The sequence below is a fragment of the Corvus moneduloides genome, chromosome 1, assembly GCF_009650955.1.
Source record: "Corvus moneduloides isolate bCorMon1 chromosome 1, bCorMon1.pri, whole genome shotgun sequence".
In the NCBI taxonomy this organism is placed as follows: Eukaryota; Metazoa; Chordata; class Aves; order Passeriformes; family Corvidae; genus Corvus; species Corvus moneduloides.
Window position 1 is genome coordinate 139,778,691 of NC_045476.1, and position 22,604 is coordinate 139,801,294.

Here is a 22,604-nt window from a genome sequence, read left to right on the forward strand (position 1 = left end):
TATTTTTGAGGACAGGGCAAGCTAAATGCAGCTTCATGTGGTTAATTCTGGTCTAAAGACATATTAGACCTGGTGCTTCACTTGAAGAACAATGTGTTTAACTGAACATGTTTCATCCTTTCAAAATACAGATTTTATATCAATATTCTGTATTTCCTCAGTGGTACAGCTCAGCTCCTGTGTTCTTTTGCCTTAAGATTTTACAGAGCACATGTCTAACAAAGTCATCCTTTGTACTGGAACCAGACCAGATCTATTAAATAGTAATTATTCTCTGACTACAGACACGACAGTCTGTTGAATGAACAACCTTGAGGTGAACTGGATTGTCAGCTACCAACAGCCACCTCAGACCGTAACTCCTCAGCTTTGTGAGCTCTTGGTATTGTGGATTTATAGAACAGATTCACAGAAAAGACATTTCTAATTGTCAAGCTTAACTCTGTGGGAAAGGCTATAACTGTTTAATAAACAGTCATAAATTTATTGGCATTCACTCATTGTTTGGTAGGCTTTGAGAGAGAAAAGCACTGTAAGACATGGGTGTCTCAGATAGCACACTGTCTATGAGCAGATGCTGAGAAAGCTGGGACTGTTCAGCCTGTGGAACAGAAGGGCTGGAGGGATCCTTAATCCATAAATACCTGACAGGAGGGGATGAAAAAGACTTCGTCAGAAGATGGGAGGGAACTCAGTGGTTCCCTGGGAAAGGCTGAGTCCATGTACACAAACAGAAAAGACAAGAAAGTCCATCAAACATAAGGAAACATGTTTTCATTGTGAGAATTTTAAAAATACCTGAGCAGGTTGCTCAGGGAGGTCACGAATTCTCCATCCTTGAAGATACTCAAAACTCACCTGGCCATGCTTTTGGGCAGCTGGCTCAGGGTGGCCCTGCCCGGGCACGGGGTTGGACTGGGTGACCTCCTGAGGTTCTGCCACCCACAGTCACTGACACGGGTGTGACTAGGGAAGGAATGCCTTCTCTCCAAATAAGCAGCCCTGCAGAATATTTATGATAAGACACAACTCAAAGCAACTAACTAATCATATATGAAGCGTTGTTCCGGAATAGGTGGCTGTTAGTCAAAAGGTGCGTCAAAAATTTTTTTAATTGTTTGATTTCTGTTAATTTCTTCATGTGCATCTCACGAGAAACCCGATGGGGCAGAGCAGGACGCCGCAGGCCCGCGACAGCTCCGCAGCCTGGTGTGAGTCTCCTCGGGGACGGCAGCCCCTCACGGGGCCGCGGAGCTGCCTCGTGCCGCTGCACCGCCCTCCCTCTCACCCTGCGCCGGGGCCAGGCCGGGGCTGCCCGCCCTCCCCGGGGGAGGCGGCGCATCCCTCATCCTTCTGCGGGAGCGGGCCCGCGGGCCCGCGGCAGCGCCGGCAGGAGGAAGGCGCACTCTCCGCTCCTCTTCGCTTCTCTCCTTCTCCTCCTCTCAGCTCATCCCGCTCGTCCCTCCTCCCTCCCGGTGTGGCGGCGGCTCCTCCTCCCGCGTGTGACCCGGTGCCGCATGTGAGCGGGGAGGAGGGACCGCGCGGCGCGGGCCCCACTGTGGCGGCAGGAGGAGGAGCGGGAGCCGGCGTGCGGTGTCCCCCCGCAGCCTCATCGCTGGGCCCCGCCGGCACTCCCCATGCCCGTGTGGTGCTGCCGCTGCTCCCTGGCCGGTCACTTCAGGTGAGGCGGCAGCGGGGAGCGGCGGGGCGGCACGGGAGCCGGGCCGCGGGGCGGCGGGCGGGGGCGGTGCGGGCAGGACGGGGACACCGGCGGGGCTGCGGCCTCCGCGGGGCTGCGGCGGCGAGCGCGGCGCTTACCCGGCCCCGCACGGCTCCGCCGGGGAAGGGATGGCAGTGGCGGGGCCCGGGCGGGCGCGTCGTGACCTTGGGCAGCGCCGAGGCGCAGCCGAGCCGGGGGCAGCCCGCGCCCGCTGATGCTCGGTGTTGCTCCGGGATTCGCAGCGCTGCACCGCCCGGGATGCCGGCCCCAAGGGGCACCGCTCTGCCCGCTTACCTGGAGAAAATCCAGCAGTCTGGCAGTGTTAAATTCGCTTCTCGAAGTGTCAGCTTGAGACCAAATTCAGATTCCTTTTATATAACGAGTTTTCTGTTAACCGCCCACCACAGTCCGTTTCTTTATTTTTTTTTTTTTTTCTTAAAGTACGTAATGTATTCTAGAATCTTTCAAAACTGCTACCTGGAAAAGGTACCGTTTGTTTTAATAACCTGCAGCAAATTAGGTATTAGTTATTATCAAATTATTATTATTAGCTTTTTCAAATGGGAGAAAAACTGTTACATGTACATTGTGTTTTTTCTCTTAATGGGTTTTTTACATTAAAAAAAAGCAAAGCCGTGGATGCACACGTCGGCACATGTTTAGAATCTGGGCTATTGACAGAATGTAGTTCTCCAGCTTATTTGGTGTGACCAGTATAAGATAGATTAAGCACTAGTGTTGTAACTGACTCATCTTGTGCCCACTTGCACGTCTGCAGGACTAGAGCCGTAAGTAATTGTGCCAAATCCCCACCACTGTGAAGCTGTCTACCGTGAGTTTTATCAAGATAAAAACTTCTAGTAATTGGTGGCTTTCAGTGTTGTTCAGGGGTTATGAAGATGGTGGCCCCTAACTTCAGATCTTGCTGGGTGCTGGTATGATGTTCTTGCAAAGGAAGAGCATGCTCCTGACAACAGTCCTGCATATGCACTGCACTTTGTGTGTGGATGTTCCTGTGCAAAGAACAAGAAACTGCACATTGTGTGCAGATGTTCCTGGGCAAAATCACTGGTTTGGTAGTTTGTGATACACTAAGCTACACAGAAGCAACGTTTTTATTGTTAAAAGATCCTTTTATAGCCTACAGCATTGTGCATATAGGCATTAAAAGAAGTTTTGAAATGTTTCTTTCAGTTTTATGTACCACCAAGCCCAGCAAGTGTAATAAAACCACACTAAAGCATGCATGCTGCCTTTAAGACTGTCTTTTGCAAAACATAAGGTAGTATTGCCTTAGTCAAGTTTGAGCAAAGGCTGGAAAATAAAACAGTCTACCTGTTCCTTTCTAAAAGCAGAGGTGAAAAAATTAGGACGATAATTAGATATCCCCTCTCTGACTCTTCATCTTCATCTAACTCATGCTGTTTGTATATTAGGTGTCTGCAAGAGTTAATGGGCAGCAGTAATCAAACAGTAAGCGTGTAATTTTGTTGTTGTTGTACTGCAGGGAATAGTGGTATCAAGTACTTTCCAAAATAAATACAGCCTCAGAATTGCTCCCCACCTTTTTTAACAATGCCATCAGAGAGATGTGTTAAAGAGTTTCCTAATGCTGTTGTTACTGCCCAGCTCTGTCTCCGGTTTACTTCAGACTTCCCCATTGAGGAAAGGCTTTTGAAAGAGAATCTTGGGTGCTGTGGGAGTTGAGGCAGTACATAGTGTACGTGGCTTCTTGAAGGCCCTGGGAATTGTATCAGTGTCTTACGGTTTTGGTCCTGTGTAGAAAATAATTGCTGAAACACTAGAATAGCTTTAAGATATGCAAATTCTTAGGAAATATATAAGAGTACTTTTATTTATTGTTAATAATTAACCATATTTGTAAAGAGAAACATTTTTAGAACTGTTGGTAGGGGTATTTTTAATTAAAAATTGGTTGTCCTTACTTTACAAAAGACTTGACAAAATATCTGCAGTAACAGACTATTCTTAATTTGACTCTGTCTTTCTAGCTCGACTGATAGTGTGTGCTTCTTCAATGACCTGGAAAGGCTTCAGAAAGGGCTCCTAAATAATTAAACAGAAAACATTATAAAGCAAGTCTTTGTATTCTAGAAGCACATCTAGATGGTGAAGAGTTACAAGAGAAACTTAAGTAGACTTTGCAGACAAAGAACTGAGAAATCTAGAAAAATGGCTCATCATGAAAGCAGTCTGCTGTGCAGGAGCTGATCTGACTGCATGGCAGTTCCTTCTGTAAAAACTTTTAACAGTGGTAGGATGGGTTATGTCTAGGGCTTAAAGGGGTCGCTTCACAAGGATCCATCCTCACACCACTGCCGACTTTAGCTGGCCTCACTTCTGTCTGAATGAGAATTTGTTGAGGTGAAGTCTTGTGTGCAGCTCAGCCAGCAGGAAGGGATATAAATGCTGCTGTTGTACCTTAGCTGCTCCTTCAGGATTTTTCTGGCCTTAATGTTGTTAATTGGCTAGGCAGTGTGTATCTCCTCATTTGATAAGGATAATGAGGAATGAGATCTACTGTGTGTGGGATCAAAATAATGCTTTGGTTATACTTTGGCTTTGTATAAACTGAGATTAGAAATCTGCATTTCTGCAGAGCCATCTGTGCCTTTTTGTTATCCTTCTGTAGACTTGCTAGGAGAAAGTGGACTTTTAAAAATCTTCTGTTAGAAAAGCTGTGCTGAAGAGTAAAATTGTGTAGATTGGATAAAACGTATTTGTTTTGGTCTTGATTTTGCCAGTTTCTAGCTCTTGAAGTAAAACATCAAAAGCGATTTTTGAAGAGACTGTTCTGACAACAGTTCACTGTTTCATTTTAGTTTTCTCCCATCTGTCCTTCTTAATTAGAACTTACAGCGGCACTGAAACTGAAGGACAGCTTTTGAATTCCTTTGTTCAGTACTTTGGTGACAGCCTTGGGAGGAAGATTAAAAGAATGCCTTTAATTGAAGAAACTGTTCTGCCTGGGGACTCCCTTCTTACTCTGCCTGTAGTAATAATAGGTGAGTTTTTTCACTTTTTTAAAGATTCACTGTCACTGTCATTGCCTTTATAGACCTGCTGCATGAAATAATTTATTATTAAGTATCTAATGCTTAGGATCCTTAAAATGAAGATGTTTATTAGAGTAATACAGTTGTTATAATTAACAACAGTAGCATAAAATTATACTAAGGGACTGGTTGGAGTATATTTGAATTCAAATTATGCTTTGAGAAAATGAGCTGCAATATTTGGCAGCAGATACGGGAGTATTAACGGAAGAACTGTATTGATTCTAGTGTTGATGACATGGGGTTTGATTAATGTGATATGTCTATTTCAGGATGCGTGGAGGTTATCGATGGTACACTGGTAGAAATCTGTGGGGTCATCTGTGGGGAGACTGAAAAGCATAATGTAAAGTGTGTGTACTGTATGTTGGTTAGGTGCTAACCTCTCATTAATTGCCTTTTTCTCTGTTGCATCCATCATTAATGTCTAAATATTCTCCCATCTTTTCCAAAATGAATCCAAGTCAATTCAGCTAGTTTAAAACAATAAACTCTAGTCTTGACTGAACACTTAAAGGCTTGTATCTGTAAAATGTTGCTGAATGACAGGATAACAGAGGGAGGAGGCTCCATCGGTACACAACTTAATTTAGAGTGCCAGCATGATGTGTATTGGGCCAAGGTTTTTCAACAACAGCTGGTCACCAGCTCATTATCACCATGACTTCATGAGGGGATAAAGAAAAGATCTGAAGTAAAGAAGGTTTTCAATAATCTAGTCCAAAGCTGTTGGGACTAGAGCAAGTACCTGCAAACAAGCAGAGATTTTGGAGATTGATGTTGCAATATAATTGTGTTCGCAGTAAGTCTCCACAACTTTGAAAGACTGGTGTTTGTACAGGGCCTGTTCACAAACCTCTCTTTATGATAGTTTAAAATAGTGCTCATGTAACAGACTTACGTGTATGTGACAGACGTGAATCATTTGATGATTTCTGCATCACAGTTGAAGAGAACAGTTTTCTAGCATTTTGTCAGCCTTAGTATAGCTTTGCCATATGAGTTAATGACTCATAAACTGAGTTAATGACTCAGTTTCCAATGTTTAGTTTTGCAAATATGCATTATGCAAATACCTGTGCTCAATACTTATTTTGTCTAGAGAGCCTTTCTAGGTGCTGACACCAAACGCAGCTGCCTTGACCACTTCTGTCTCCATCGTCCAAATGCTTTTTCACGGATATATTTGAGACACCTTGCAAGCTGATCTTCTCCACTGGCAGCCTACTATCACTGAAGAGCCTTTGAAGGGATCTAAAATGATTTGATAATGTAGTAGAAGAGTATGAAAATAATTGTCATCCTCCCCCATATATAAACACTGTTTTCTACTTGTTTAATAACTTCTGTGCAGTACCTGTGTTGGGAAGAAACGGATACATTCCATTGGGGTTGAACAATTTCATGCTGAAACTCTTAAGTTTAGAGTGTGTTCTGCGCTAAACATTTTTATCTTCTGCACTAGTTTTGATCATTACTGTGTAGACAGTGTTGTCACTTCTCATCCAAACAGCAAGGTTGTTATGATACTTGAAGCTGAATATTTGCTTTAAATTTAGACACGTAGTGTAAAGGTGGTTGTACTATAGTTTGCTGTTGATCAGAAGATTTTGCTGATATTCAAACAAACTTCTAACTGCTTCTTAAATGAACAGGGCCATGGGGTTTTCAATTATATTGATTGTACAACTAAAGTTTGTATAATAGTAATATCTCTTAGTTGCAGTCAGAGCTGTTATTGGAGGTACTGTGTGTAAATAAAGAACAAACCTCTCAGGTATTAATTTCTCATTTCAAAACGATTTTTTTCTCTTTTTCCCAAGAATTTCTGAGAAAATTTTAGCAAGTCTAATTGCAGACCTTGCAGCTGAATCTTCATCTTGTGTGTTCTTGACAGCATATCCTCAAGGGAATTCCTTTCCCTTGGACTTAGTCTGCTTAAAGAATCGGAACTGGGTTTGGATCAGCTCTCTGGATGGTCCCAGAAAAGTTCAGGGAGCTCAGTGACAGTAATTCACCTTAACGTAATCCCATCCTCAGTAATCTCCTGGCCCTTGCCAGCCTTTGTTTGGGCAACATTTGTTACCCATTAAGTTCTTTACGGCTTATCCAGTAGGAATGAACTTTAGCATGGCATCCTTGGCCAAGGCACACATTTTCCCCTTCCTATTGTGGACTAACTTTGTTTATACTCCAGCAGGAAAAAAAAGCTAGCTGTGCACTTGTAAAAAGATAGAAAATTCTTTACTGTGTTCAAGTTAAAATTCTAAAAACAGTTAAGAATTTACTCAGCCGTGGGAATGCCTGTGAGCTATTGGTATAATTAAAGTGTTTTCATAATTTCATTTGATTTTGATGTGGGTAGTTTCTCTGTATTGGTACAGGTCCCTCACATCCATTTCATGGCAAATGGGTGACAGGAGGAGCTTGCATCTTTAAGCCTTAAATTCCTGGACTGAAGCATATCCAGCTATCTTGTGTTGATCAGTTTGTGGGAGGGCAGAACAGTGTGAGAGTAAGGAAGAACTTTTTCACTGTCTTTAGATTCTTTAGATGATTTTCTTGTAGTCTATGGTTGTGACCAGTCTATGTGCACAGCATTGTAATAAAGTATGAGATACCCTGCCACTGAGGACCAGGTGAGTATAGCCTGCTGAAAGAGGAAAAAGAGATCCAATATATGAGGAGACTGGGAATGAACAGGATCTCAGCGAAGTAATGGGGGATTTAGGGACTGAGGAACTGGAAAAGGGAGAAGAGACAGGCATTGGAGAAGTGGGATTGTTAACGCGTGATGAAAACAGTGTGTGCAAAGGCGATGGGGAAAAGTAAATGGTCTGTGAACTCCTGACATCAAGAGCTGAAATGGTTAGAAGTAAGAACAAACATCCTGCTATATAAAAGTATGAATAAATTTGTAACTTAAGCCCAGAATTTGCATAGGGTGTGCGCTAAATACCATGTGTGCAAACAAAGACAAAGTACTCACAAGTGCCTCATTAGGAGAACACTGTGCTTTTCATTCAGTTTATGAGGAAGAGGAGCCGTAGAAATAACAATACATAGCCACATATTTAAATTCTGTATCCTAGCACATACTTTTCTGATTTAGCTTTTGATATCTGACTATGCGACATGAATGTTACTTCTGTATTTGCATGTGATAAATATGGTCCCCTACTTTGTTTAATACTAGTCAAATAAATAGAAATGTTTACCTTACGGTAATGGTTTGGTCTCATCTATCTCATACCTTTAATAACATTTTAAAAATGTCTATTAAAATTGCAGCAATTCCCATATACAAATTGAAAATGCTACAAAACCGATAAAAGTGTTGGACTTGATACTCTTGCTGAACAATGAATGTGGTCTTACATGAGTTTCTTGTACTTTACCACTTACCTACAGGAGGTCTGTGTTCACTTAGCTTCTATGTTGCTGTTTTGTTGTGCCTGTAACTTTTCATCTAACTTTCAGTCTTAAGCTTCCTTCTTGTCTCTTTCATCCTTTTATTTTATGGACAGACCTGAAGATCATGTATTCCAGATTGTCTTTCTGCTCTGTGTTGTACAGTGCCTATGGGAATGCAGTAATATTCAGATATCACCATGACTGACAGGCAGACCATTATCTGTCAGGACATTTTTACACAAGAATAGTGAATTTGACATACTAAATTAGGGAATTTCTTTATATGCATTTAGTTTCCTGGTGTAAAAGTCACAGATCTGTTTCTTTTTACCTGAAAAAAATTTTGCTTTGTTTATTTGGAGGATGGCCCTATAAAAAGCTCTACTTTACTGCAAAGTTTATAAGTTGCTTTGAGTCAAAACAGTCTGGCATTATACTACTTCAGTACTATTTTGTCACTGTATATTTAGTGATTAACAAACTGTAGATTATAAACATTTTTACTAAAGCAGTAATTTTTTTTCTTTAATAGGAAATGGACCTTCAGGAATTTGCCTTTCTTACCTGCTCTCTGGATACAGGCCATATTTGTCTCCTGAAGCTATACACCCAAACCCCATTCTACATACAAAATTAGAAGAAGCTCGACATCTTTCCATTGTTGATCAAGTAAGCTTTGGTTGCCATCTTGTCTAGGTCTTTTCCTACTGCGAGCATTAATGCATTAATAAGTTATTTTGTTACTCTGTTAATTTAAATAGAATCAACTCATGACCATTGGATCCAAACCTGGGTTGTGTAGTGTTCTTTGTGGTTCTTGAAGGCTTTTAGTTTGTAGTGTTTTTCTGTTTTACAGTCTACTCTTTGTTGTGTTCTTACTACCTGCCAGGAGTGTCTAAAGCATGACTTGGTCAGTGGCTGATGCAGGACTTCCAGTTGCAGGACTTCCTGGATGTTTGGGCACTATCACCAAGGAACACATGCTACTAACATACTTAAAAGTACACATAGTTCAAGTTAAAATATTCGCAAATACTACAATTTTTACTAAGATTTGAACACAACCCATTTTTCTTTTTGGAACAGTATGCATCCTTCAGTGTTTGTGTTGTATTGACAGTCGCTCTTGTGCTGTAGTTGTTATCCTTCTATGCATCCAAGTTTTCTGTCTGATTTGATTGGTTAAATCTTCTCCAGCATTTTTCTTTCCATTTGTCCATTTGTTTGCCATGTTAACACTGTTTTCCACTCACTGCACAGTACTCCTGATGGATTACTGACAATGCTATCACTGTATTGCCTTTGTGAGTAATTTATTTGAAATACAAACATGGATTTATGTTTGTAGGGGGTGAGTAGGGGTTTGTTTGGCTTTGGATTTTGGAGGGTGCTTTTGTTTCAGTGCTGTGCTATTTGCATGTAATGTTTACCCTAGGTCTCAAGGTCTTTTTCTTTTGCAGGAAAGTAAGCTGACTAAGTTTTGGCTACAGATGTTTCATGTATTTCATCCTCCCCTGACCCCCTGATATTTTGCCTAATTAGGAAGCTAAGCTGTACTGTCTTTGTCAGCAAAAATTGGTCTTATGTCCAATTCTTTCTTCAAATCTCTATTTTCTCTTCAAATATTTGCTATTGCATAATTTTTTCAATTATTGCAATTTTTAGAACAAGACTGGTTAATAGATGCTGAAATGCGAACATTTTATAAAGTTCTAGAAATTTTGCTCAACATTAACTGCTGTGTAAAATAATCCTAGTTTTAATTTTTAAAAATAATGCTTATAATATCTCCATTATTTCAAAATACAATACAGTTAGTGTTGGAACTAGCTAAAAGCTGTCAAAAGAGCCTTTTCTACTTGATGTTTAAAGCTTAATGTTTTTAGATTCCAATTTTGCTTTATCAAAATGGGGCTCCTAGAAATATTAGCAGTCCCTTGTTAAAAGCAATGTTCTTTCTATAAATACAGGTGTTACTAAGTTGCTCTGATCTCTATTTGTCTACATACTTCTTGTTCTACAATGAATTTTAAATAGTGACTTGCCCCAGAACTGCTGTTATTAACATGTAATTTTTAAATGAGTGAGGTGTATTATTCAGAGTTACACAGAACTGAATCATAGCAGTTATTTCTGAAAAGTGTTGTGATTGAATCTCTACATTAAGTACCTTTACCTAAAGTGCAATTTGAATTAATTTTGTTTTCTGTTGCAATTCAACTTCTGTATATCAGAATAGCATGATGCTGCATGTTTTTCAAAATTTGTCATCCTTCAGGATCTGGAGTACCTGTCAGAAGGCCTTGAAGGACGCTCCTCAAACCCAGTTGCAGTGCTTTTCGATACGTTGCTTCACCCTGATGCTGACTTTGGCTATGACTACCCACCTGTTCTGCACTGGAAGTTAGAACAGCATAATTATATTCCCCACATAGTGCTTGGAAAAGGACCACCTGGGGGGGCTTGGCATGTGAGTAAAAATTTCATCTCACTCCTAGGGTAAATTGATAACTCTGTGTTTTGGGATTTTTCTTACTACCTAGGGCTGTTTTAGATAGTAATGCCAGTTGCAGTTTCAACTGCTCACTTGCCAAAGCCCAGGTAAGTGGGGGATATGAGAAAGGAAGGAAGAAATTGCCCTCTATTTGGGTGTTTGTGACCATGACTGCTGTCTTATATTACCAGGTTTTTTGTTCGTTTAAATTTAATGAACTATTATGAAGAGTATTTTCTATAACTTTTTTTTTTGTCTGCACTGTTTCCAGGTGCTTTTGTACAAAATCTTAAATCTCGATGTCTTTTTATGTCACTTTCACATGTTTTTCTTCCTCTTTTGTATTTTAAATAACTTGCTTTTAGTTTCACTTGCACATGCTCTCTCGTCACCTTCTTCTTTATTTGATCATATAGTTGCTTATTATCTACATGTAACACAAAAATGGTTCATCAGTTCTTCATGTAATGTCCTGGTCTTATGTTGTGTTCTGGTATTTTGTTGCTCTAAGTGAGTACAATAAGAAGACCTTCACTGGTTTTTATATAAATTTGAAATGTGTCTGGTCATGCATCTTCATGTTTTCTCCATAGTCCATGGAAGGCTCTATGCTAACCATCAGTTTTGGAGACTGGATGGAATTGCCTGGCCTCAGCTTTAAGGAGTGGGCAGCTAGCAAACGCAGGTAAAGATACTGCATAATCTGTTTGGGAATCCTAGTTGCTATAAAAATCCAGATAACTGGAAAATATTTAAACTTCACTGTTCACAGAAGGGCTTCTTGTTTTGTTTATTAAATTGCCTGATGGCACTGGAAAAAACTGGGCAATGGTCAGGAAGAATAATTGCTCGTGAGTGCACCAAAAGCAAACGTACAGGCAACGGTGTGTTCCAGTAGCATTTGACAAAGAGTCACTTACTGAAAGCAGTTCTGATTAGAGGTGAGGGAAGATGGAGGAAGGAATTTCAAATCAACCGAAGTATTGTAAATTCCTCTTTCAACACAGATGCAGCTGAAGTTGCTGCACACACCAGCTTTCTTGTAATTCAGGAAGTTATGTAGTTCAGTATTTGCTTTTACAGGCAAAGCTGCAGCATCTTAAATCTATGAATTTTAAGAGAATAATTCAGTATTTCAGTGTTAGTTTGTAGCAGTAAGTTTCTTGAAAAACTTGAGAAGAAAAGTTACTTTTGTGCAAGCTCACTGTTTTTACTTCAGTTCATAAAGGTCTGTGTCAGCAGATGAATCTAGGAACACTCCATGAGCTTTTTCTAAAATTTTAATTTTTTTGACTTTGCTCTAGCAAAATTAAAGGAAGTTGGTTTTGTACCATGTATGGGAAAAGAAGAAGTGGAGTTACTTGAGCATATGTCTTTAAGGGCGGACTGTTACTCATTTCAGGACAACCCTCGAAGTGAAGAAACTGTAGCTTTGTTCTTTAATCGTTTTCTTAGATAACCCCAGCAATCTTGCCTCCTTATTAACTGAAATCCCATAAGCTGCTTATTATCTGAAGCTATATATTATAGTTTTCAACAATGCTAAAACCAGAAATGCTGACCTGTTGTACTACAATTAAACAACCTTCTTTAAAAGGATTGATGATAATGTAAACTTCTAGTCATGTAGAACAGTTTCCTAAGTTTCCTTGTAAGAGGTGTCACAGTCACATTATCCTCTTCCAATAAATATCTCATGAGGATTTTCAGAGCCGTAACCTGAGCATTTAAAAGTACATATGCTATTATCTTGTTAATCTAAGAAAATGAATAGCCTGATTACTTGTAAATATGATTTTAAGTGTAATTTAGTGGCAATCCTGATGTTCAGTACTGTTTATTTTGCCTTCTTCCTAGAGCTTACTTCTAAAGAAGCAGCAAAATTCATGCAACTGTTCCAAATAATTACACTGTCAGCTATTTTTTCTTACGAGACTGCAATAATCACGAGAAAAGCACAGATGTAATAGCAGGGTTGCAGTGCAAAAATATTTTTTGTTGAACACTTGAACCTCACAATCCTATTTACATAGTTGCACTAACACTCTGTGTCATGTTTGCTTTGCTCACTCATGTGACATAGAACTACTTCATTTGATACTTAGTGAACTTAACTGTACCCAAGGGAGAGGTCTTTTGTAAAGTATAATGAATACTTGGTTCCAGTAACATTGAACCTGGAGTTTCAAAATTAGCACTTAACTATGACATTTAATTAATTAGATTGTAAGTAAGTGTATTCTCACTGAGTACAAGTTTAGCCAGTATTGTACTGCTGATAGCTGTGATGTTAAACTTTGTAAAATACTTCCATATGGAGCTGACGTGATACTCCAGAGCTTTGTTACACCTAATTTGTCAAACACCATAGCACTTTACATTGTATAAAGACTTAAACCTGTATTTTAAAAGTTAGCTTGTCTTGTGTATCAGAAAACAAGAGAAAAAATAAATGCCTTTAAAGATGATGAACTCAGTGTCGGTTACACTGAACAGATTCAGTCCTCTTAAATTTGATCTGTCATGTGATATTTCATATCTGATATTCAAATTACCAATAAGGTCTATTTATTAACTGGAACCATTTAATTTTGTTTCAGAAATATAAAGAGTGATCGAGTAATGCCAGAGGAAATAGCTTGTTATTATAAAAACTATGTTAAAGTCATGGGCCTCCAAAAGAATTTCAGAGACAATGTTTATATAACATCAGTGTCCAGGCTTTACCGAGAAAAGGATGATGAAGGTAGCAGTCAACAAAATGAGGATATTTCAACACAGCATTTGGAAATGGAAGATGGACAGAAATCACTTATTAAGAGAAACTGGGAAGTCAGAGGTTATCAGCGAGCAACAGATGGTTCTCATGTGCCCTTCTGCCTCTTTGCTGAGAATGTGGCTCTTGCAACTGGCACCTTTGATTCTCCTGGCCGACTGCAAGTTGAAGGAGAAGACTTTCCTTTTGTCCTCCATTCCATGTCTGACTTCGGAGCTGCAATCAGCAAAGGAAAGTTACGTGGGAAGGCAGACCCTGTGTTGATTGTGGGTGCTGGACTAACAGCAGCTGATGCAGTACTATGTGCCTATAACAACAACATCCCAGTAGTCCATGTGTTTCGTAGAAGAGTTACCGATACAAGCCTAATTTTCAAACAGTTACCTAAAAAGCTTTACCCTGAATACCATAAGGTCTATCATATGATGTGTACTCAGTCTCATACCATGGACTCTAATCAACATTCTGCTTACACTAGTTTCCCTGAACACAATGTACTTTCCTTCAAGCCTGAAATGAAATGTGTTCTTCAGAGCGCCTCCGGACTGAAGAAAATTTTGAAGTTTTCTGTAGCCTTAGTTCTGATAGGTTCTCACCCAAATCTTTTCTTTTTAAAGGACCAAGGACATAGCATAGGTCATCACTCTAATCAGCCTATCACATGCAAGGGGAATCCTATAGAGATTGATCCATACACTTACGAATGCACTAAAGAAGCCAACCTCTTTGCTTTAGGGCCTCTGGTGGGAGACAACTTTGTACGGTTTTTAAAAGGAGGTGCACTGGGCATTGCACGATGCTTGGCAATAAGACAAAAGAAGAAACATGAATTGATTGAAAGTGAGGATGGAGGAGGTGATGGGGTACCATAAATGAGACATTAGAAACTCTCACATCCAGGATTACAGATGTAGTCTTAACAGAAAACTCACTGGCAGCAAAAGTTGATAGCAGTCACATTTCTGTTGTGTACAAGTAACCTGCGCTTGTATTGCTTGGTAAAGGATGCTGATACTACAATATTTCATTCTTTAGAAATACAAAAAATTGATCTGCTATTTCAACTGATCTCAACTGGAATTGCTTCCAGATAAACAGAAAATGAGACTAACTTATCTTGGCCTGCCTGCCTGTCATCTCTTGCTCAACTACAAGAGCAGACTTCGTCTGTGAAAAGCAATGCCTACCAGAGTGGCTTTACATTTTAGTGTCAAATGTGACAAAAATACTCTTACCATGAAATTTAAATAACTTCTAAAAGCAGAAAGCTTGTTTAATACAAAATGATTCTTTGTCCCAAAGCAAATTTGGAGCCTTCTGCTTGAAGCAAGGATTTTATTTATTTGCCACAGTAATACTTGGAATGAGCACTTAGCAAAATGGTTTCTACTGTAAGAAGGACTTCTGTAAGCAAGAAGTATTCCTTAACGGTTTTAAATTATCCTGGTAATTGGAATAAAAGAATAAGCATTCCCATTTAATCTTTAATAACGATTTGACACAATCCATTAATGTTTCTTCACACTATGCCTAGAGTTGGGTGAGTGCACAAAGACTAACATGAGATGTTCCCCTACAGTGATATGTACATTTCTGAGAATACGCATTAACATAAACAATAAAGTACTCATATAAGTGCTCTTATTACAGTGTCAATATAAAGAGTATCTAGTGTACTTCTGAAAAATTAAGTACATGAGAAAATTAAGGGGTTTTTGCTTCCAAGCTCAGGAAGACTGAATGGGATCACTTGGCTGATGAAGGTGGGGTGGGTGATAGATATTCTCATCTCCCATTTGACCAAAAATTGGTTCTCTTTTTTTTCTAGAGCAGCACATGATAGTGAAATATAGTGGCCTGCAATTTTTGAAACTTAAGAAAGGCTTGTATCTTACAGCCAGCTAAAAAATAAACCAATCTCAAAACAAACATGCAAAAGTTCCTTTAAATCTTAAAGCTTATGAAAGACAAAGACTTAACTTGTACCTACCTCTGAATCCAAGTTTCATCTTTCTGCTTCATAATGTAAGACCTAGATTTCATTTGCTGGGTTTTACAGTAGTTAGTTTACCTAAACACACTCATAGGTTTCGTACCATAGTGAGGTTAACTTAGGAAAGTGAACACCCTGAACTCTGAATAGACAAAAGTGATTGGTTTTAACTGGTTTTTTCCCAAATGTTTTAATTCAGGTCCAATGTGATGGAATAGATATTATTTTTCTGTTTGGGTTTTTTTTATGTTAAAGAATGTCGTGTTAGTTTAAGGTATTGTGTTCACATGATTAAAAATCTCCATATTAGAACTTCAACAGATTTTAAAAAGGAAGTTAGGCTTTGTGAAACTGCTAGTGCTTGCTGGTTTCCCAGCTGTCTTAACTTTCCTAAGTTGTAGACAGCTGTATTCAATAAATGCCTGTTTTCTGTGCCTACTCAATTACAGGGTTCTGTGGCTACTGCAGGTCTTTATGCATCTGAGTAAGTTACTCAGACTTTGGACATAGAAGTTGAAAAGGTACAGTATGCAAGGATTAAAACTACTATTTTCAGTGGAAGTCCAAAATAATTTATGAAATTATGCTACAACTAATAATAAATTTTAGTCTAGAGCCACTTAATAGCATAAACACAAAGGAGCATTTCTATCAATTTCTGCATTGCCCACATGGTTGGCTTTAGCCACACATTGTCAGTACCAGTTAAGATACTTTTTATACTGATATCGAACTGATTTTAATTCCACTAAAGTCTAAGCTTGTTTTCTTCATATTTTAATTTGAGATTCTACAATTTACCTTCTCTGGCAGAAACTGTGTATATAGAAACCAATTCTAAACCTGTGATATCTAATAATTTTAACTGTTAAAAGTGCTAAATACTTCCTTATAGAACTTTATTGCAGTTAAGTTATTGGGAATACATCTGCACTGTGATCAAATTCCTGCAGTTTTGTATCAATATAAATGTCCAAATACAACATATGGCATGTTACTGCTTTTTCATTTGTCACAGGAGACTTTTAAAATGCCAGCAAAACAAAGATCTACTTAGCAGTTATTTTGCAAAAAGGGAAAAAAACCTTTAAATGGCTCAATTTCTAGCCTCAGCTGCTGCAGCTACTCACAAGCTGTGTGTGTTGTAGTAACAATTTTGCAGCAGAGATCTTTGACCTATTATTACATAAGTATCTTTCACTGCAATCTTACAGCACCTTGAGGTTTAACTGCTTTTTTTTTATCAATCTTGACAGTATTTTTGAGATAAAAAGTTGCATGCAAGACCCCCTAGTTGGGCAGAGACATTTCAGTGGTAATGTTTATTAAGCCAGTATAAAAATATTTTTTCAACCAAAGCTTTGCTAAAAGATGATCTTTTGTCTTCTAGGAAGTGCTAGATTTAAAGTTGTAGCTGGACTTTTTCACTTTTGCCTTTCTGATTTTGAGAGAAATTTCTGTTTCTCTCCTCTTACTTATTTTGAGGAACTAGGTGATAGAAAACTTCAGGCTTTGCCTTAAGATAGTTTTCCCTACAGCACTGCATTTATTGTGAATTAGATGTTGGCACTGAATAGTGTCTTTTGGGGAAACACGTTGTTTCTCAGATTAGAAAAAAACCAAGCGTTTGAATTTCCTGTGTAATATAATAATTTGCAGAAGGGAGACTGCTTCTTTCAGCACTTCTTTCACTGAGAAGGGTAAACTTTTAAATATCATGGATTTTAAAAGGATACTTAGTACTTAAGATCTATTACTAAAATACAGACAGGAAGAACATAAATTTTAGCCTAAGTAATTTAATTTGGATTTACAGAATTTGTAAAGTTGTGTTAACCCATACTGCGTAGTTTCTAATAGGCTAGTGGAAAAACATCTTTTACATTTGGATTTGGTTCTTAATGCTGTGAATGTGTCTCCTAGTTAAATTATGGCTAAGAGTATTTAAAGTAGTATCCAGATGCTGAACTGGGAGTTAAGATTTCTCCTAGTAGATTTCCCTAACAATCTGCCTCTTTCCAGTGTCTCTTCTGACTGAATTGTGCTTAAAATTTTTTCCACAAAGGAGTAAGCCTGTTTCACCCAAGTGAGTTAACGCAGGAATCCTTTCTGCGAGTAATCCAGAGAGAGTGGTGATAACAACACCAGATTCTACTCTCAGGAAAGTGCTTTGTTTTGGACTAGCAGCCTGGGTCTACCAGTGGCTGCATGAAAAGAGTATGGCTCCCAGAAACAGTGGTTATACACTGAGAAAGGGACACCAAAGTGTATCCCACAGCTCCAGGTCGCTAGTCCTCAGCACTTAGGGAATTGTTGAAATATTCTTGTATTTTACTTCTGGCCTGGGGGGTGTAGGCAACTTCTTTTTAATAATTTCATAGAATGATTTTTGCATAATGAAAAATACTAATTTTGTAGAAGGAGGTGGCTGTAGCTTCTCTCACAGCTCAAGAACTGAAAAGAAGGCTAGAGCTAGAAATCCAGAGTATTTACTCAAAGCTGTAGGAAACCAAACTAAAACCTCAACTTCTAGACAGGCCTGACCTGCACACCCAGTTGAAAGAAAAGGCCATTTTTAGACCAAGTGCTCTTGAAAGAGAATGAAAGGGAGTAAAATTTGCAAACTTGTAGTGAGTGTTCATTGCTGACAAGTGATGACTAGTGAGGAATGATGGGAGGAAAGCTGTGAAGAACGCGTGCAGTGTGAAGTGCAAACGTACAGGTGCTGAAGTGCCTCCGCGCAGCGTCAATAGGCCGGGGGTGTCCCCATCCTTTTGGGTCGAGATCTGGGTCTGTGGCAAGAGCTCTGCACAGGAGCTGTTCATCCAACACACTGCTGAGTATTTGTAACTGGCTGTTAAGTACACTGAATGCAACATGTACGAGAAATTGTCTTTGCTGACTAAGCTGTAGGACTGGATCAGCAACATGGTGTGCCAAGAGATAAGGCTTTGTTACTCTGCTACCATAATTTCTACTTCTGGAAAGCAAGCAGGTATCTTCATGTAATAGAAGGATCTGGGCTGTACAGTGTTCCCAGACATTTCTAAACTGGAAGAGGTAGCACACATATGCCTTAAAGGCAGCTGATTACTCAATTTTATTATCGTCCATATAGTAATGGTTTAATTTTGAGTAAGTTATGGAATCAAAAATGCCAAAAGGTTTATACTGTTATACCTTAATTTAGATAATGCATTAGGAGCCTTACAATAACAATGTTCTGTCATCATTTTTGGACTCTTATTTTAAGGTGAGAGCAAGACAGGAACACTCAATGGATTTGAGAGCTTTTTGTACAAATATTTCCCCCATTTCCCCTTGCCCAACCTGAAAGAAAAGTTTTGCTTTGTTTGAAATAACTGTAACACTTGATTCTACTTAGCAGAAAGAATGGAAATTGAAGCACCTTTGACAGAAAAAGAAAGGCTTTGGTGACACTAGGGGTAGAAATCTGAAGTAAGGATGTTGAATTATAAACAGCTCTTTTCCTGAAACAATGTACTTTATATTCTAAATGGTACACTGGGAGTTTCAGTTTAGTTAATTTTTTGAACCTTGAATTACACAGAGAATTAATTGTGTGGTCAAGGATGAATTTGGTGTAAGGAACAAGGATTATGGGCAGGGAAAAAAAGCATTTCTAGTGTTACTTGGTAGCTATAGAGAAGCTAAGCTGTTTTAAAGATGGTTTTGTCATTGTAGACACTAGAACAATTCAGCTCAAGCAAACCTTGAACTTGAGTTCCCATTATACCTGTCTGCCTGTTAGCTCATTTTCTAACTGGCAGTTTTGTACGTTCAGGGCATAATAAAGCAACTCTTAAAACCTAGTGGTAATCAGTAGTCATCAAACCAGGAAACAACTTGTTCTGGAGGCTAAGTAACTCTAATTTGCACTTTCCTCCTCCATCTCTTTATTCTGAGATCACTGGCAATGTGTAAGTACCAGCCTACAGTGGATGCTTCAGTAAACTAAAATGCAGCTTTATGTCCCTAGACACCCTCTGTAGACTTACATGCCAGCAGAAAGAAAATTACCAATTAGGTTTGCTATGTATTCACAAAATACTATAGAATCCTGGCATTTTTAGGTTGTTTTTTTAACTAGATATACAAATATTTTTCATCAGTTTGCATGCTAGGACCAGCTTCTATGTGAACAGTGAGCTATTGTTGTTCAAGAACTGATCCTGCTACCTTACATCTCCCTGGCACAATATACTGAGTCAATACTTTGACCTTGCCCATTTCTCTGTTAGACCTGGTATGCTGGTTGTATGCTGGAATTCCAGTTTGAAATAAGATAAAGGACTATATTCATCTACCTATGTGTTTGTTCACACACAATGCACCTGGACTTGGAGATATTGTGTATAAATATAATTTCTTTGTGTGTGGCAGTGCCTGTTTCATCTTTTGCTGGAGTATGCTTGGGTCAAAACTTTCTTTTTTTCAGATAAGCAATGTAAACTAGTACAGAACATTTTGTGTAAGCAACTTGTGAGCTAAACCTCTGTTTTGATTAGATGATAAACATTCCTGAGGTTTGCATGCTAGGCTTGCTTTATCTTAATGTGTGAACACTTATTATAGACTGAAAGCAAAAAATTAAAATAGTGTCACCTAGAAGTCAGTTATTTTGGTTTTGAGAAGTAGGGAACTCAAGTCAAATGAAAGATCAAACTGTGGAGGAAAAGGAATTCAGAGAGCTGCAGTGTTCAGAATGAGGAACGTGTTTTGCATGGATCTGGTGCTGAAACCAATGAATAACAAAGATTCCAGTAGTAAAATCTGCAGCAGAGCAGTACAGGCAGAGTGCTAAAGCCAAGTGGTAGAAAGAGTTGCTAGTCAGAGATATCTGATATTGTGTAGCATTTTGTAACTATCTCACTGGAATGTGGTGATGGCAATCAAAGACTGAAAGAGGAAGATGAGGAATAGTGGTAAGGAAGAGGGTTAATTTTTTGGCACATTTGGCTTGAATTATAAGGAGATACCAGAACAACCAGAACACAATTGGAATCTGGAAATCAAACAAAAACCAGTTTGTGAATTTGTGACTCCAACCAGATGTGGCCAAATGTAACTGAGGATTGATTCAAGAAATGGAAAAGAGCAAGAGAAGAGGGTGCAAGACTCCCTCCAGTTTTATGGGAGATGGAGAGAAAGGAAAAATATAGACTGAGAAATCATTTGTATAACATGGACTGGAGCAAGAGGGGGGAGGGGTTTAGGCATGGGTCTACAGTAGAGGCTTCAGCTACTGTCTCAGTTAGGAATGAACATAGGGAATAGAGCTTATCACACATCAGGAATAAAGGCAATGGAAGAGGACTTGGCATTTCAGAGGAAGGAGATGGGGAGGATGGAGGAACATAAGCTGACTGCAAACACACTTTCTGCATATAGGTGCAATGACAAAGGAGAGGCCAGCCCTGACACATAACCCCCACCATTCTGGGAGAAGATGGGGGAGTAAGGGTAGGAGAAAAATGTACAGACTCATAGATATGAATGGACAGAAATAGAAATCACACTTCAACAGTGAGAATATCTTGGCAGTCTTCCCAAAAAAAACCTGTGGCTTTCCCAGCTGATGTAGGAAATGGGAAGTCAGCTGAAACTGGTGTGAGTTAAACTGAAAATTAAGCATGTTTTCATGCAGGGATACAGCACCTATCCATGGTTTTAGTAGTACATAGAGTAATTCAATCTGCTTTAAACTGTTTTTGTCACCTAAGCTGCTGAATGCAAGACTGCCTGTTAAGAGCCTTGCTAATAAAAAGTATATTTAGTTTATATATTGTGTGCATCTCCTTCCTGTGAACAGTGTGAACAAAGATAATAAACGCTACAAAAAAAGCATCCCAAACAAACCCTCAAACTGTGTTATATACAAAAAAATGCAAGAAACACGATCTGAAGAGAAGTTTCTGCTTAGGTATTTTTAAGGTGAAGAGCATAGTTTTGTCAAAAAGATGAGTATACTTGCAGACCGTGGGTGTGGCAGAGGAAAGAAACCTTAGATATCATCTCTGATTTACTGAACCTTCTAAAGAAAATCAGCACCACACAAGTTCTCCCAGAAATTGAACTTGCTGATGAAACCACAGAGTACATGCTCTGCAGTGAAAATGGAGCACACAGCAAAATTTCTGAACTGCAGAATGCTAAGTTGATTGCCCTTGCTTGTGCTCACAGCTTTTGCTTTACCTATAAAAATGCCTCAACCCATGAGCTTTTCCCTCTTGCTCTTTTCTGATTCTGTAATTTTCCCATCCTGCTGGGGGAGAATGTGTGAGTGGGGCTTAGCTGCCTACTGGGGTTAGCCTGCAACAGTATGTTCTGTACAATAAAGGAAATACCAGGTGAAGTCAATGCACTAGCTCCAGGGATAAGGTAGATACTGATGCAATTTATTGAATGTTCAAATTTATTGGATCGTGTAATCATGTCCTTTATCATCTACCTCAAAAACTTCAGTAACAGAAGGCCAAACCAGTAAGCCAACAAGCATGTTTCCTCTAATGTCCTGAGTTGAAAATCATGGCGTAAATAAGTTAAAATGGAAGGAAGACTTCAGAATTATGAATGGGACATGTTACATGAATTTAGAGTTACAATTTAAGCCATAGCTAAGAGGTCTGTATGTCTAAACTTTTTAATGCAAGCATAATTTTATACTGAAATAGCAGAAGCTCAGGTGCACTAATGTGGCAGGCTTTTCATCAACTGGACAGCAGCTGAAACTGTATTACAAACCACACTGTATCACCTACTAGGGACCCTCACGTTAGAATATTCTGAGCTGAAACTCTTAAACACTAAATTAAAAAAATAAAAGTATCAAAGCTGGTAAATTCAGCTGTCTGGGAAACTGGATTTGAAGAGCCCAAAATCATAAAACATGAACAAGAGTGCTCTCAGCTATATCAGCAGGGTTGCTTGAGCCCTAGCTGATTGCAGTCTGAGCAGCAAAGGACTCAGCCTTTACTTTCTTGTAGAAGGCCCCTATACATTTCATGTTTTGTCCTTTCACTTCAGAAATTATCCAGTTGCTTTTTACAAAAACAAGGCTTTAATTACAACCTTTCTGAAGAATCTTGTCCATTGATACTCTGCTATCC

The 22,604-nt window shown here is 39.1% G+C and overlaps 1 protein-coding gene across 2 annotated transcripts; it reads left to right on the forward strand.

The window, feature by feature from the left end:
* Positions 1-1,345: 1,345 nt before the first annotated feature.
* On the forward strand, positions 1,346-21,276 carry OSGIN2 (oxidative stress induced growth inhibitor family member 2). Of its 2 annotated transcripts, none has more exons than XM_032128837.1 (6): positions 1,346-1,681; positions 4,592-4,746; positions 8,744-8,880; positions 10,490-10,681; positions 11,299-11,390; positions 13,306-21,276. In XM_032128837.1, exons 1-6 carry the CDS (start codon positions 1,638-1,640, stop codon positions 14,351-14,353), a joined length of 1,668 nt encoding a protein of 555 aa, XP_031984728.1. In that variant the 5' UTR covers positions 1,346-1,637; the 3' UTR covers positions 14,354-21,276. The 2 variants fall into 2 exon arrangements, with proteins under 2 accessions (XP_031984728.1, XP_031984740.1); XM_032128849.1 differs by having other exon boundaries at positions 1,507-1,681; positions 4,564-4,746.
* The last annotated feature ends 1,328 nt before the right edge of the window (positions 21,277-22,604 follow it).